Raw genomic sequence first — 17,546 nt, forward strand, 5'->3', positions numbered from 1 at the left:
CAATGGGCAACAGTGAATGCAGGAAACTCACAATGTGTCAAAATGAAGAAAGTTGCCAGGCGGTGGTGGTACACACCTTTAATCCCAGCACTCAGGAGGCAGAGCCAGGTGGATCTCTGTGAGTTCGACGCCAGCCTGGTCTACAGAGCGAGATCCAGGACAGGCACCAAAACTACACAGAAAAACCCTGATTGGTGGGGGGGGGGGGGAGATGCAGAAAGTCGGTGTCTGTGGAGTGCTCAGCCCTAAATGGAACATCTGTTATCACAAGCCTTTCCCCAAGGCTCAGCAACCATTGCGGAAGGCAGAGTGAAAAAGCACAAGAGCTAGAGATTAGACCTAGGGCAAGAGAGAAAGAGTGTCTTCTGGACATGACAGGACCACTGCCCTCATGAACTCACAGCACCTGTGGTTGCCTGGACATGATCAAGGTGGTCAACATTCCATGATGAGTGGAGAAGGGGTCATGAGCCCCCTTTCTCACTGAAGAGCTGTGACAATTGATGAGTCCTAGGGGAGGGAGGGTCAGTTTTCCTTAAGGATGTGTCCCCTGCTAAGTTTACCATGCTCCGACAGATGGCCCCCGCAGTCATGAAGATATGGGTAGCACAAATTGCACTTAGTGGCTTATTTAAAAAAAAAAAAAGGATCTAAGGATGGGAAGAGGTGGGGAGGTTGGGTTGGATCTGGAAGGAGTTAAGGGGAGGGCTGAATGTGTGTGTGTGTGTGTGTGTGTGTGTGTGTGTGTGTGTGTGTGTGTGTGTGTGTAAAGAAAGAAAAGAGGGAGAGCAGGCCACTTCCAACACTACTTCTTCCTCTTTTAATGGTCTTGTCTGTTGAGGCCTTGATTTGGGCCTTGAATTTTCTCTGAGAACTCCAGGAAACCTTTTGACTTACATGTCATATCTTTGACAAGACCCCTACATCTCTGCCTCCTTCAAACATTTACAATTACCATTTTAACCACACAGACTCTCTGGGCTCCTGTTGGAGATGAGGTTCACAGAGGCAGGAGACTGTCACATGCTATGTGGAAGTCACAGAGGAAGTCATTAATATCATGGGTCAGTTGTCTGCAACACTGTAATAGGAGACAGAGTTTTGTAGAAAGGTCTCTCCTACAAAGAACATGAGGATGCAGAAATCCCTGGATCTCTCCAACTTTTGCATCATGACCTAATTTCTTTCCCTATTCTGAAGCAAAGAAAAAGAAGTTAAGAACAGAACTTTAGATTCTGAGAGCAGCAATTCCTTTTCTCAACACCCTAGAAACCTTCTATGACTTATTTGTTAGTTAGTTAGTTAGTTAGTTGGTTGGTTGGTTGGTTAGTTAGTTTAAGACAGGGTTACTCTGTATAGCCTGGCTGTCCTAGAATACATTCTGTAGACCAAGGTGGCCTCAAACTCACAGAGATCTGCCTGCATCTGCCTCCCTCCTGAGTGCTGGGATGAAAGGCCCGCACCACCTCCACCCTGCAAAACTTTTATCTTAATAGCAAGGAAGAAAATGAAGCCTTACCATGGTCTCCAACAAAGATAACATTCACACACCGGTGCAGCTTGAGTTGCTTCAATCCGTCCATTAATTGCCCCACGGTTTTGTCAATCTCCCTCAGAGGATTTGTCATCTGCAAAAAGCAAGTTAGTCCTCACATATTTATTTATGTATTTTTACCTTTTGATTTACCATAGGTCTTCTACCCCTAGAACGTTCTGGGAAAAAAAAAAAAAAAAAAAACTTCCGGCCCAGAGGCAGAGTTTTGTCTAGGGAATATTTTCCCACCATTTTCCTTTTTTTGAGGAAATAAATAAAAAGCTCTCCTTATTCCATCCATTTTTAAATATTTTGACGTGAAATATCACAAATTGCTGAGGCAAATTCTTTTTGTGGCACAAAATGGCTTTTCTAAAATGTACGTGCATTCTTTAAATCCATGAGTTTTAAGAGTGAATAGAAAGTCAGACGGAGAGTGGAAAACCCTTGTTCTCTATATAAAATCTCCAGACTTTGAACTATGTCAAAAAAAAAAGAGAGAGAGAGAGCAGCGGAGGGAATCAAAAGCATTAGATTTAGAAGTTAAAACCATCACCTCCTCCTGGGAAATGAATTGGAACATTATTAGTAGAATAGGATTCATCACTTATTCCAAAGACCCTAACTGCCAACCTCAGAGAGCAACCACTTGCCTGCAAATAAAGCTGTCTTAAGGACAGGGTACTGCTTCTCGACTTCCTTCTTCTCAAACAGATTAAATAAAAATCAACAAGAATCCTAACAAACAAAAATGAACCACAGAATTTGTTCTGTTTAGACTGATGAAATACAAACTTCTAATTCTACTCTGAGGACCATTTCCAAAGCCGAAGAAACTTAATCCACCATCTCTCGCTGTAGCTTCAACAGGAGTCCTGAGCGCCCACGCATATGCAGGATTGCCTCCCTAGACTCATCTGACAATGCAATGGACAGACTTTTAAGAAACCTCCCATCAGACATCGCACAGTAGTTTAGATGGATTTCACAGCTTAGGTAACAAACATTCGAGATAAACAAGATGCAAACAAAAGACCTGAGCATCACTTCCAATCAAATACATTACGGCATCTGCCATTTGAATCTACTTGGATGATTCAAGACCTTTCCTTGTATCCTTTCATTCATGAAACGAGGTGGAGGCCTTTTTTCTTCATGACAGGCGTCAGCATTCCAAATCACAACTGAAATTTGCAGAATGAGATGTGCCACAAAACTTGAAGGGACTAACAGATGTGAGACTAAGTGGTATTTGTCTGAGAAATACACACTGTCCTCCAAGATCCATGTCTAGACATAAAAACACGAAATGCATAACACATGTCTATCCTTGGCGCCGAGTTATTTTCCTTTATTCAATGGGACAATTCAGGTAAAATCCAGAACCTCCTTCTTAGCAATCGGGTTCATAAAGAAGAATATGCCTCAAAGGAATTTGAAAGTTTTAAGGAAGTGAATAAGCAAAGATTCTTTTGAATGTAAAGGCTAAAAGTAAATCCTGTTACTATGATCCTGAGAAAAACATGCAGCTCTATCTGCCCATCATTTTCTCTTTCTGGCTGTTTCAACTATTCCTTCATCCACAAAGACCTCTGGTGGCCTCAGAGAGGACACACTGCTCATGTAAGTCAGCATTTCATTGAGTTCTAATCTATACTGTTTTAAAAGACACACCCTTGAGTCTTCTCAAGAGGCAGCACCACAAATCATGGTGACTTTTTTTTTCTAAACAGAAACAACAGCCCTACAAACTTAAATGGCAACATCCGTGTGGAGTCAGCTAACTTGAAAGAAGATAAAAGACTCCTTTTTTTTTTCCTGTTGTAAGGAGAGTTCAAGATGTTTTCACATCACTGTTAACCCCTAAAGGACCAGATGGCCCTCAACTCAAAGCCAAAGACAATGCACCAGGTTTCCTAAACCTTACCCAGACTATTTTCAAACCAAGTCACCAAAGGCAGCCTTCGAGCCAGACCTGCCCGCCACAGAGGTTTGGAACAGTGGATAAACTTACTTTGTCCTGACGAGTTTCCGCTGCATAATGATCCATCCTATGTAATTTTCTTCTTCTTTTCTTTGGAGGAGCAATTGGTCTTTCCTGTCTCCTCTTAGGGGCAACTTTCCTCTTAGGTCTTTTAGCCGGAGTAAGAGGTGAGCCATAACTACTCTCCTGTGCTGGCGGATAGAGATGTCTGTACTCAGAAGTCGTCTGTCCCTCTGGGCCAGATAGTAAAGCTCATACTCTCCCAATCTGGGGTCAGCAGAGTCTGAGTTAGAAAAACTAAGTTCTCCTTAAAGGAGAACACATTGGAATGAGGGGTGATTCAGGGCCCTCTATAGAGAGAAGCCACTGACCTGGGTCTCAATGTGGTCACAACTTCATTGCTGATAGCAGGATGTGATTTCAGAGGATCTAGTCATGTGGGTGCTTTTGGCTGAGAAGCCCATGTATGGATACATCTGAAAGTAATTTTAGGCAAATGCCATGATTCCTGAGCTGGGGATAGACTGTTCCTTGGTTATGGAAAACTCTCTGTGCATGATATACTAGCGTATAACCAAGCAAAGTCAAAGTCACTTGGTCACTTCAAGTCATCTGAGCATGAGGTTCATGTAGGTGGTTCGAATTCAGCAACTGAGGGATATCTATCTGATCATACCACCAAATACATTAGAGGGCTCTCAGCTTGCACTTGTTTAACCAAGGACAAAATAAAACAGAAATAATAAACAGTCCCCATTGGTCCTGAATGAATGCATACACATCAGGACTTTCAGCCACAAAGAGGAACCCAGGACTGTGTGCCTAGAAATCCTCTTTGAAAATGAGAGCTATCAAAAGTCCCTGAGATTTCTTCACCAAGTTAGAGAGATGAAGAAAGCCTCCACTCAGACTCTTGCTATGGGAAGCCAGCTCCCTGTCTAAGGCAACAGTGGTTCTCTAAGCATTGTTTGGAATTCCAGAGAGCAGTAACATCTAAGGAAAAGCCCCCAGTGCTGGAGAAAACCAGCCCCTGATTTGCTGATGGTGCAAAGGTGAATTAAAGCAGCAGGTCCTGCTGGCTACCTAGCTACCTTAGCTCTTGGCAGGACTGTTCCAAGAGGCATTGGGATGCAGGCAGGGGCAGGAAGAGGAACAGGGTTAGTGCCACCAAGGAGAACATCTGCCATGCGGTTGCTCTGTTCCCAGGGCAAGCGGCTGCAAGAGCACTTCTCTCTCTGTCTCATCCTCTCTCTCCGGCAGAGCAATCAAAAGTCACAGCCCCGTAGACTTTGGTTCGGTTTTTTGCTTTGGTTTTAATGCTTCTAGTTTAGGCAAATCTCCATGAGAAGAGCAGGGGAAAAGGAAGAGGGTTTTTCCATGTCATAGTCACCGAGTACATTCCGCGAGTGCTCAAATCTGCCCATCGAACTCTAGGCCATTTGCAAAGGACTCCAACATTCCAAAGACGCCCAAAGAGAACCCTTCCGATTGCAGCAGGTTAGAAGAGCGTAAGAAACGGAGTTTAAGCAAACTGAGGTTTCATCCAAAGATTACAAAGGCATGTTTCTCTTTCTTCACATGTTAGAGGTAGATGAAAGCTAAGTTTTCACTGACCAGCCATACTTCAGCCTGAATTTAGAAGTTTTAGCCTGAGGTTATTCAGAGGATGGGGGGGGGGGGCGCAATCTTCCCTGTTTTTCAGAAGGATTCTTTACCATCTGAAGGTAGGGACCAGCCAGCCAAAGCTCTGCCTCTAGGCCCAGAAGAGCAGCCGAACAAGAGGTCACAGAGAAAGCAGAGGTCAAAGAGAAAAAAGATTGTGCCAATAATCAAAAGCAAGCATATTCTGAACATTCACCATTACACTATGAAACCAGGAGCAGTACACCATTTCTTGAAACTGTTAGCCCCGTGTTTGGCCATCTCAGTTAATAGCTTTTGAGACTCACCCTGAAAAACAAGTGTACTCAAATATTAAGCAAATAAACCACAAACTGCAATTGAATTCATCTTACTGTGCCATATAACTCTTTTGCTGTTTAGATTCATTCCAAATGCAATTTTTTTTCTTATTACTTGTAAAATGGTATGCATTTTAAAAACCACCTTTCACCTAGTGTGTGTAGTGCTCTCATGCATACTTAAGATCTACGGTGATACATGGGTATATATAAATATGTTTATGATAAACAGGTATAAACCTATCAAGTCTATGACACATGGAAGGTTTTACTGGCTTGCTTTGGTTCTATTTTAAAAGCACAAAACCATTTTGTTTTGATTTCAGTAGAAGTCACTTAGAACCATATGGAAAATAGTCAAAATCTGAAAATGTCCTTTTCTTTATGAGAAGAATGTGGTCAGGCTATCATATACTCAAAGGTATACAATTAATAATGTTTACCCAGCAGATAGGGAAGAAAACTCCAGCTACAAGCAATGTTAATACTGAAAAGAACATAATAAGAATACTTACAACTCTTAATTCAAAAATACTATGTGGGGGCAAGGCTTATATGTTTATAAGGAATTATGGACATAAAAACCATCATTATACCAAGTTAAAGCATTTGACACTTGTTTTATTTAGTCATTGCTCAGCACTTCAAAACAACCAGGTTGTTTCTTACTCAAAATATATCTACTTTCACAAGGTAGCTATAATGAAAACACACACATCACAAACCCAGAGACATCCCTGGCAAAGAACACTGACTGCTAAGCCGTGTGATTTAAGGTAGCAAATGTGTTATAATCTATGTGTATTGTTAAGAGCCCGCTCTTGCCACACAGGTGGTGTTTCCTATCATTTGAACACAGTTATTAATAGGTGGCTTTGCTCATCCCAAGGAAGGTTGGGTGGTTCTGTGGGAAGAAGTTTCATGGTCTGTGAGTCTAACACAAATCCTCCACTTACCAAGTAACTTATTTAAGCCCCAAACCTCTTTAAGTACCAGACTCAACTTTCAAAAGAATGGCCATATCCATATCAGCTCCTGTTTTCTTCTTTTAAAGGATATTACTCAGACAACGTTGGACTTTTTAATAGAGCACATGGAACTAGTTAGGTGTTTAGTGGGATGGATTTTTTTTTTGACATTTTAATAAAATCTAGTCCCTTTAGTTCATTTTAGATTAATATCAAGGAAAGTCTTCCCAAAGATAAAACAGCCATCCTTGCTTTTTTGTGTTTCATGTATGCAGATGTTTATCTTGTTTTATCATTTGTGTTTCATGATCCTGCAATAACGCTTGAACATCAAAAGAATAAAAGAGCCTCCGATTTATAGGACTTCCGTGATTCAAGACCAACTATGAATGGTTTCAGATAGCTATTAGTTTCTAGTGCTTAAAAACATTCATCAAACACTGAATTGATGTTAAAGGATTCAGAAATCCTCATGGCTTCTTGGTATTTACTGCCTTTGTTTAGACACAGAGAAATTCGTTCAAAACTGCTTAAATCAAGATACATTGATCTGCATCTCTAACATATCTGTGTGCTGAACACAGTGAATTTAATTAGAGCAAGTGTGCCATCACATGCTTCCAGAGAATTGGAGACAGTACCCATCAACAAACACTTTTTAAAATAATTCTCTCAGCTCAAATCAAGTTTTACATTGTTGTGGTAACCTCTGTGCCCCATGTGGTGGGGGGAATGGAAACTATTTAAAATGTTTTAGAATTTTGACTTGTAGACTTGATTGTATTTCAAATGATCTACACTGAAATGCTAGAAAGCATTTCATCTTAAATGAATAAAACACAATAATAGTCAACCATTTCCTAATCGTGAACTTATAGTGAACTATGCTTTCCAAGCAGATTGTCTCCTATTAGGATGGCTAAGTGTGACCAGGGTGTTATCAGCTCCACTAGCCACAAGCCTCAAGGTGAGAATCTCTCTCATTTAAGAACTCATTTTACCTTTGGGGGGTACTCATAGTTTCACAGTAGGAACATCTATATACAAATAACCCATTAAATGTATCTCTACTAGGCTACATGTCAGGTTAATCACACATGCTAAGGCTACTGGGCTGGCAAAAGAACTTCCCCTCTGTGAACTGTGTAACCATTTGAAAGGCGTTAAAATTCAGTTGTGATGTCCTGTATACCAGAGGTTTCATAGATTCCTTCTGTCCTAGCCCATTGCTGGCCAAACCTTCACCTTGTTCCACTAATACCTTCAAGGCTGGAAACCCCCCCCCCCATTTCACATAACATCGTGTTTAAGATATGTTTTTATACCAAAGCAATCTGAAATGAAGTTCCTGCAAGAGAAACAAGTATATTTAAGTTTTTTTTTTTAAGTTTTCAGTCTTGAAATTATTTGACCTTGTATATGCCTTGTAGATTTGAACACTCACAGACTTTGCACAAATTCTGAAATAAAGTTTTGGACATTAGGTGGCCCAGCAACATGGGTTCTCCTCAGGCAGATGATAAATTACTAACCTCAGGGCCAAAAGGGCCATATTTGTGTCCAGAGAAATCGGGCTGCTCAGAATAGAAAGCATAAACTGAAGGCCTGTGGGAAAATTAGAACCAGAATCAACCCCAGGCTACATAGAGAACTCTATACCACACGTTTAAAAAAAACCTCCAAGGGGGTCAGGGTTACACAAGAAGGTAGAAGGAAGGAAATAAGCGGAAGCAAAACATTGTAACACATATATATGCAAATGCCATAATGAAACCCATCACTTTGAATGTTAACCTAAAAAAATTAATTTACAAACAAAATCCATCTAGCTTAGTTAGTCTCCCACCCACTATTAGTATTACCATGGAAAATTTTTACTTTCCATGACTTTTGAACCATCACTCTATACCTCTACACCACTTCCCAGTGTTGTAACTGCAAGTACCACTTCAAAAGACTAAACGTCACAATGAAAAGAACCCAAACATCACTGGAGATTCTGATCCTTCAGTAGCAGAATCCAGTAATCATCGCCACAGGCCATGTAATCTGTGGGACTGAAAAAGCTGACTATATTCAGGGGAACACTCAGCCTTAATGCCTTCCAATCCTTGAGTTACTGCTGATCAATCCTGTTATCAAAGCCAAAAACTCGATTCAGGTCTACTGAAGTCACCAAGATTAACAGCTGGAGTAATCCACATAATTAAATGGTCCCCAGTAACTCAAAACTTCTAAAGGAAATAATGCTTAATAACAACAAAACTTTTAATAACATCAATCATTGACTGTAATTCTATGTCACAGTCCATCTAACGTTTTGTCCAGCACCAGCCCAGAATGAAAATGTGCTGAAGAAAGAAAAGGACAGATGGGAACAGATACCTCTCATTGTCTGGTAGTGAAAGCCACTGGAGGATGGTTAGGATTCTCCGCTCATGAGGGATGGTCCTGTAAGGGTGCAAAAACAAAGCAAATCCTTAGGTTGCATTTTCACAAACCCACACCCCAAGCTCTGAACACCCAGGCAAACGCTCCCTCTGGTTCCCACCATCTGTTTCCACTTCAATGCGATGAAGGGCCCTCTTTGGGATTAGTGTTTAAACTTTCATTTCCACCCCCAACCTAGTTTATTGCTCAACCCCTTCTATGAATGACTGGACTGGAAACTCTGATTCATGACCGAAGTGAAGAACCTATCTTGCTGATCAGAAACGGTGCTGCCGGCGGGAAGGACCCTGGCTTTAAAAACCAGTGTTGTTAAATGGGTCAATCCCTTTGCTGTGGCAGATGGCTTCTGGCATCCATCTCTGGCTGGCAATGTGACTTCTGCAGACCTCAAAGCCTCCAAACCTCTCTGAACCTCAGTTTGTCCATCAGAATGATAATGATAACAACAAAGAACGTCGCACACGGAGTTGCGGAGTGCAGTGAAATAAAGCAAGGGAAGGGCCCACCCAGTGTGCCTAACGTATAGCAGGTGTTAAAAAAAATTATTTTCAAAACTAAAAATAAGTCATATTTTATCAATGATCCCAGTTAGATAACCATCTGCCTCCAAATAGCTATGACTTTGAAAACATTATTTAACCTCAAACTTCAAGTTCCTTCTCTATAAAATAATGGGTTAGTGAAGGTACTCTTGACATTTTCTTCTAGCTTTATAAAAATCTGTCAAGAGCAGGCACATATAATTATGAGACTAACAAAAGGGTTATAATCTTCATCCACAAAGGCTTTTGTGTTTAAGTTACCATTCCTCTGCTGAACATAATTACCCTAGGCCTGGCAGTAGCATTAGAAGCTCTTGGCTAACACAGGATGGCATCCTAGGCTGAATGCTGTTAGGACGCTCACAAGCTAAGCAATATTTTGACTTGAGAAAGAGTCACTTATTTTGTCCCAACAAGGAACACAAAATGTTCTTCTGCTCTAAGATCAGGCCAGAGAGGCAAATTCATGATGAATCCAAAGTAACACTAGTTTCATCGTGGTAAGGAAAATTATTGGGTGGGCCATTTGAACCTTTACTCTTCAGGAGAACATCAGCAAGAGGGCTGGGAGAAAGATAAATCCTCAGAAACAGGGTCAATGACTAGGGCTACAAGGCCTCTTTCTGTGTCTGCCATCGCCACCCATCCCACTAGCTCAACGTGGCTGTCCTCTCAGGATTTGACACCACTCTAGAAACCTCTCTGTCTGGAGATGTCCTCCATGACTAGAAAACCATGCTTACTGTAAAATAAGTCCTGCTGTAAACATGTTCCAATGGCACTGAATAAATGTGGCCCTGCTTATTATATTCTATAAATGAAATAGAAATAGACTGAGCAAAGCCAGGTTAATCACTTAAGGAATTTAATCCTTTAGCCTTAGAAATCTGTTGTATCTGAACAAAATAATGTTAACTACATGTTTTGAATTCTTTCCTAACTTACATATTTAAAAAAAGCCAATGCCTCAGCCCATTCATGTTACCTTATTCCTCCCTACCTGAAAGCTGTTTTATTTTGTGTGTGCGGTATCACCCCACAAATTTGGATTCTGACAAACTGACTCCTGACGTCAGTGAAGAAATACAAAGTAACAGAACACATGTCAAACTAAGAATGCTCACTTTTTAACCCCCTTGCTGCATGAGGTACTTGAACAACTCTAGAGAATCAAAGACACCAGCCTGGAGGGCAGAATGCCTGGGTTTGAATCCCAATTCCTATAAGCATTGGCTGTGAGACTTACCTATCTTCCGATGCCTCTGCAAAACGCTGCTAGCAGTATCTATTCATAAGTTTATTGGAAGGTTTCAAAGAGATAATGTTTGGAAAGTGCTTTAAAACAGTTTCTGGCTCATAGAATGAGTTTAGGAAAATGTTAGTTTTACAAGATCAAGCCAATCAATAGTCTAGCATGGGCTGGGGGTGGCGCTGGCCAGCCTCCACTCCTAACTGAGGAGCTACTGACAGCTGATGGCTTCTAAGGGAGAGAGTCAATTCTCTCTGAGGTTGTGAACTCTAGTCGGTCAACCATGCTGGATGGCCTCACATCCATGAGTACATGGGCAGCATCAAGTGGACTTGGTAGGTGGGTTAAAAAAATAAAAAGACATGAAGTTGGACAGGTGGGGAAGGAGGGGTGGATCTGGGAGAAGTTGGGGAGAGGGTGGGGAGTTAATACCATCAAAATATAAGAAATTATCCAAGAGTTAAGAGTTAATAAAATGTTATATTAAAAAAGAAATATTCTTGTTTATATAATCATGTACTGGATTTTGAGGTCTATGGAGAGGATACATTCATTCATGAAATAAATATTAAAGGTACATTGTGATTAAGACCTGTATATAAACACAAAGATGCAAGATTCCCCCACCAAAATGACTGTAGTAGAAGAGTCATCCTCCTCTACTTGGGATGGAAAAGCAAAGGATTATTGTATCACTTCTTGAGTAAAAGCCACCCCCACCCCCCGCAGTGTTGTGTGTGCTACAATGAAGACTCTGGAGGTCTGTGTCCATCCTTAGTGTGTGTTGAACACAGCATTTAACAATTCTAAATCTTAATGTTGTCATCTTGTAAATAAGGAGTTTGGACAAAGTGGTCTCTAAAGTTTTCTATGTATCTGGAAATAACCTTACAGATTAAAAAAAAAAAGATATAGTCAGTCAGTCAGGTAGTGGTGGCACAAGCCTTTAATCCCAACACTTGGGAAGCAGAGGCAGGTGGACCTCTGTGAGTTCGAGGTCAGCCTGATCTATAGAGCAAGATCCAGGACAGCCAAGGCTACACACAGAGAAACGCTGTCTCGAAAAACAAACAAAAAGACACGATCCTTTGGTCCTTAACCATTAGTGTCTCAAATACAGGGCAGAGAATTGCAATAACCTGATCAAGGACAGCAAGTATCTAAGCAGCAAGGAAAACAAGACATGTGCCGTTGACTTCAGCACCCTGACTGAAAAAGAATTAATCTTGAGACCAAGTTCAATCTTATGACACAATCACAAAAAGGAAAACTGAAAAACGAGAAAATGAAGAGCCAAATGAAATACTTACTGGTTGGTGATGGGCTACATTGTCTAGTCAGTGTTTAAAGAGACAATAAGAATAAAAACAAACAAATGTCGGCTATTGGCTGTTCTGTCTGTACCAAGGAACCTAATAAAACTCTCTAAGAAAGGTATCTCATTCTGTCTCCATAGTACCCTTATTATAATCCCTATTTAAAGATAAGAACATTGATTTGTTGAGAGAGTCAGTCCTATGCCCAAGAAAGGGAGCCTCATAAGTAGCAGACCTGGGATTGCACTCAATCAGAACACAAATACATAATGGGAATTACTGCCTCTGAGAATGAATTGAAACAAAAGAGGGAAATGCAGTATCAGCTGGGGATGATTTTGAAATGAAATACTGTCATTTAAGAAGCAAGAATGAAACTCCAGACTGCAATACAGAACCATATTAAAAAGATAGGCCTTTAAAGTCTAAACCTATGGTTTGAATCTGGTTTTATTTAAATTTAAAAATTTTCAGAATGGACTATATGTAGATTCCCTTGACATCTATTCCCTGGGGAAAAAAGGAGAAGCCTGATCATATTTTATAAAGTTATAAAAAAGCTTCAAAGGGGTGAGGGTTGGGAGTAAATGAGCCCACTCACTTCCAGGACGTGGAGATAAAAGAATAGCTAGGGAAAGCAAAGGCATCTTGGGAGCACACAAAAGCCACCTCCTTATAAGTGGTTTCAAACGGATGGAGAAAACTGTCATTCAAAGCCAGAACACTGGGCCTTTTCAGGGAAGCTCAGCAGCACTTCCGGGGGGGAGGGGTAAGGGAGCAGACTAAGTATTAATTATGGTGTTGGCCCCACTCCATTCTGCTGGGGGAATGAGTTGCCCAGCAGAATTCCCGCATACATCTGTGAGAGCCAAGGGTTAAACCCTGAGCTGTGGAAGGTTAACTTGGTAAATAACAGGCCACTTGACATTAAATAGCATCCATTCGAACACAGCCATACTCGCTCCTCAACTCAGAGAGCTCTTTAAAAGAGGGAAGAAAAAATACCTCCTAATCAGTACTGTCTTAGCTTCAGGTCACCCAAAACAATCAACGGAACCCTTCTAATCTGAAGAGGCTGCCTCTATTCCTGAATTTGGAGTCTGCAGAAAGCATCAATGTAGATCAATCTTAACCCATGATTGGTCTCACTCAGCACACTGTTGCTAAGAGAACAGTCTAGATTTTTTGTTAAAGCATTAAAAAAAAAAAAGCAGTCATGGAAACAGCTTTAGGGGTTAGGAAACACTGGAAAGACCATCACACTGGGAATAAAATCCCCATTGAAAGTCAAACCTGGCCCCTTTTCTTATTTAAGAAGCCTTAAAAAGAATCAACATTTTTGAGAATTTTATCAGGTAGATTTCATTTGAAAGCCTGAAAACGTCTATTATTAATCTCCAGTTACTTCTGCAGGGATAAGCAGTCCCGTTTTCTTAGTGGGGAAATTTGAAAAGTTTGGTAGGAAATGGGATAAAAATGGAGGCTTCCCCTACCCAGGTCTACTGTGGAGAACTTCCAACTCTAGACCATTCCATTAGCTTCCCAACTGCCTGAGGCTACATAATATGTTCAAAGTTGAGAATCAAAATAAATAAATACAAACAAAATAAACACAATAGTTTGTAATATATTTATAAAGAATGATAAAAGAAACTACAGTGATAGTCTAAGAGGAATACACATTCCTGGGCAAAAAGTTACCAGAATAAAGGTTAACACGATAAAAGATCTAACGGGTAGGTCAAAGAGAAAATCGTCCTTAACTGAGGGATGGGACAAGAGAGAAGAGAGAGAGAGAGGACGAAGAGAGGCTGAGAAAGGGAAGCAAGAAGAGAGAGATAAAGAACCTTTGGGGAAAAAATGCCTGAAAAGTTATTTCTGAATTGATAAATTCTTATCAATTTGACATGTTTACATTTAGCTGAAGTGAAATTGACCAAAATCATGTTTCACAAATTGAACCATAACTGTAATTTTATAAACAATGACAAAATAAAGGTAACTTACACAGACCAGAAGAATGTTCCAGCTCTCACCCCTTGCTTGGTGGCTGTAATCCATAGCTAATGAGGAAAATATAAGAGGCTTATAAGACATTCTGAGCTCTGGTTAAAGAAGAAAAACACTAAAATACATTAAGTCTGATATGCTGTACTCTATTCGTGTGCACCATAAATTTCACAAGATTTCCAACCATTTTTTTTTTCACATCTGGAAGTCAGACTCATTATATCCATAAACGTTATTCAGAACATATTCTGCAAAAAGTCTCAAAAGCCTTGCTGTGATGCTACTGACTTCTCAAAATTTTATTTCATCCCCAAAGTCTCTCTTTTCTATACCTGTCTTTCCTGATAACTGTTTTAAGCATTACTTATGTGGCAGAATTCTGCTCATCAAAGGATGCAGGGATTGACCATATGTTTCTTTTACTACTGATGGCTTTACAGAGTGGAGTCTCAATTTGGTACCCAGATGTCAAAAATCTTTAAATCTAGCTTGTCATGTTTGACTTTTAAACTAGATGAATGAGGGGAGGGGGAAGAACTAAAAAGGCTACTTTTTAATCTATATTTTTATATTGTTCATCTAGCTTTTTTCTTCTTTTTAGTAAATGGGGTTCTAGGAGAAAGTATGTAGGATAAGTTGGGTGAATGATGCATTCCATGAAGAATGTTTGTAAATATTCTCTGTAAACCAGCCATTGATGCATGTCTCCAATCCTAATCCTAGGAAGTCTGAGGCAAGACAACAAACCTAGGCTACACAATGAGTTTTGGGTTTTTTTTTTTTTTATTATTCTAGCTCATGCTGATAAGTGAAAGATGAAGGAGTTCAGAACCCAGGCTTTGCACCTTTGCAGCCTGGACCTTGACCCCTGTTTCTGTCACTTAACAATGGCGTGGTCCTCCAGAAAGTTACTTCATCTTTTTGGTCTTTGGTTTCCTTCACAATGCAGATGGACTTTTCTAGTACATGGAATGATGCTACATTTTAATGAGTTAATTCACTGAAAATCCTTAAACCAGTGTTTTAGCATTGGATAAACAGTCTGTTTCAGTCTTTTATTGTTGCACAATAATGAAAAAAATCAATGGAATCCATTGACCCCAGGAGCATTAAAAGCAGCTTACGGTGGCAAGTGTCCCATGAGAAGCCTGTGGGAAGAAATCCTCACAAAGGAAGACAAGGGTAATTTGTGACAGGGACTGTAGGCCAAGACCAAAGCAAACAGGACCCTTTTCCAATTTCATTGCATCCAGACTTTGGGAATATTTTATGGTATTTCTGATGGAAGTTTGTATTTTATTTACTTAGTTGTTTATTGTAGAAATACGTACTTGGGAAGCATAGGGGATCTAGGAGCTTTGGTTGACCATGCCAAAATAGCATGAGATGCCCAGCTTGAAAACTTCTGAAAGGATCTCAGAGCCCCTTGGAGCATCTAGAAATCTACACCATAAAGATTCACAGCTATTGCCGCTAACCAGTGAGTCATGAAGTAGGAGAGCATCAAGCACCTGCAGATCTGAGGGCTTCTGGGGTGCTAGTGAGCTCGAGGAAGGAGGACCTCACCTCATTCTCATGGCTCCTTCTGGTCCAGGACATCTGGTTCTCTGGCAAGGCTCGAAGATTTAAGGGTCTCAGATTGCTCTAAGTGTCTCCCCTTTGTCTGGTTCAGCACCTACAAACAGCCTTCCACCTTATAGGTAACCTCTGGCATGCTCCAACCAGGTTTTATAATACATCCTGGACTCTAAATTAGCCTGGCCTCAGCACTCCTACCAACAAGAGATGAACTCAAACTAAGATCCACCTTGTGCCAGCCTCAAAACTATGCCAGATCCTAAAGAGGCCTGTTTCTCATGAGACCAATGTTTATACTTACTTTATTTCCAAGGATACAGGCTCACTGCATTCATATCCAAACAACTTCCTGGAAAAGCTACTGCCTTGCTGTTTCCAAGGAAACTGTACCAGGCAGTATTTGATATGTAAGAAATACAAAGTCAACCTGGCCTTGCTAAAGGAAAAAAAATCATAACATGAACTTCTCAAATGATGACCTACATTTCCCAAAATTATAGCATAGAACCCATGCCGATGCTGGTATTATCTGGACAATGAGAAATCTAGGGATAGCGTTTAGCTCATGTACAAGATCACCAGCAGAAGGATTCACAGTGATAGAAGGATGCAAACACAATGTGATGATGACAAGTAACCATGGTAACAACTCTGACAGCCCACATGAAGATGAAGAATGAGGATGCAGGAGGGGTGACTGGACTACTCAAAGGAGCTGCTCAGGTACCTGGCCTGGCCCAGCTCCATCCTGCTAAGGATGACCAAGATAGGTCACCAGAGGGCTGCCTTCATATGCTATGCTTTCAGGAAGCTCCAAACCCCTCCCCCAACCTATGGCCCTCCTGAATGAACTGGCAAGCCCACTAACGTATGATATTAAAGAGGTGGCAATAAGTCACTTATGCTGGTGACAAAAATCAGAATCTAATTTTTTAGACAGGATCCTTTATAAACTAGGCTGGTCTCAACGTCATTACATAACTGAAGATTTTGATCTCTCCAGCACAGAGATTACATGGGCATGCCATTAGAATCAGTTTTCTGTGTATTTTCTGTATTTTCCGTAAATTTTCTGTTGAAGTCATATGTGTACTTTTAAGATCACAAAATATAAACTATTCAGACAATTTGAAGATCAAGAAGTGTGTTTCTAGCCCAGCAAGGTCTTGTCCATCTGTAATCCCAGCAGTAAGGAGACTGAGAGTGGGGGATTACAAATTCAAGGACAAATATATATATATATATATATATATAAGTCTTTCTTCTGAAAAAAAAAGTAAGAAAATTATCTCTCCTTCTTAGTAGCTACCACACTGACTATATTTATAAAGAAAATGAGGGGCCTCATCAGAAGAAAACAAAAAGTGAATAACAGAGAATATATGAAATTAAGTGTATATTTACTTATCACATAATATTAATCAAATACAGTGGAGCAAACAAACAAAAGGCATAAAAAGAGGGGGAGACTAGTTGTAAAGTAGAAAAATTAAATGAGTAATGGAAAACAAGAGAGCAATGGGAGAGAATCTAGCCAAAATACCTTGGATATATGTGTGAAATTGTCAACAAAAATCTACAATGTATTTGTGTATGGAATAAAAAAAAATACACAGGCTAAAATACTCTATCAAAGATGGTATATAAAACTATTCATACCAACATAACTTTTCTTTTATTGTTTATAGTGTATATGCCAGCATTTTATTGAGAAAGTATTTCATATTTGAACAAGCTTTTTTGAACACTGCTGTGGAATAATCTTTTTGTACACTGTGAAGATTTGTCACTCTGATTGGTTTAATAAAAAGCTCAATGACCAATAGCTAGATGGGATTTCTGGGCAGAGAGGACACTGGGAAGAAGAAGGGGAGACACCAGGAGCCACTGAGCAAGCAGGTTGAGCACTACAGAGATGAGGTAATAAAGGCACGAGGCAGAAAGTAAATTAGT

General features: G+C 40.2%; 1 protein-coding gene across 6 annotated transcripts in view; it reads right to left on the reverse strand.

The window, feature by feature from the left end:
• The window catches only part of Enpp2 (ectonucleotide pyrophosphatase/phosphodiesterase 2), an 81,931-nt gene that overhangs the window by 36,367 nt on the left and 28,018 nt on the right, over positions 1-17,546 (reverse strand). For 4 of the 6 annotated variants that reach the window (XM_028871922.2, XM_037197792.1, XM_028871921.2 and 1 more), the window contains exons 9-13: positions 14,013-14,068; positions 8,833-8,898; positions 7,980-8,052; positions 3,549-3,704; positions 1,520-1,628 (exon numbers count right to left, since the gene is read on the reverse strand). In XM_028871922.2, coding sequence (XP_028727755.1) covers positions 1,520-1,628; positions 3,549-3,704; positions 7,980-8,052; positions 8,833-8,898; positions 14,013-14,068 — 460 coding nt within the window. The remainder of the gene's footprint in view (positions 1-1,519; positions 1,629-3,548; positions 3,705-7,979; positions 8,053-8,832; positions 8,899-14,012; positions 14,069-17,546) is intronic. The other 2 variants (XM_028871918.2, XM_028871916.2) reach the window with 1 other exon arrangement.

This window comes from Peromyscus leucopus, chromosome 20 (assembly GCF_004664715.2).
Source record: "Peromyscus leucopus breed LL Stock chromosome 20, UCI_PerLeu_2.1, whole genome shotgun sequence".
Taxonomy (NCBI): Eukaryota; Metazoa; Chordata; class Mammalia; order Rodentia; family Cricetidae; genus Peromyscus; species Peromyscus leucopus.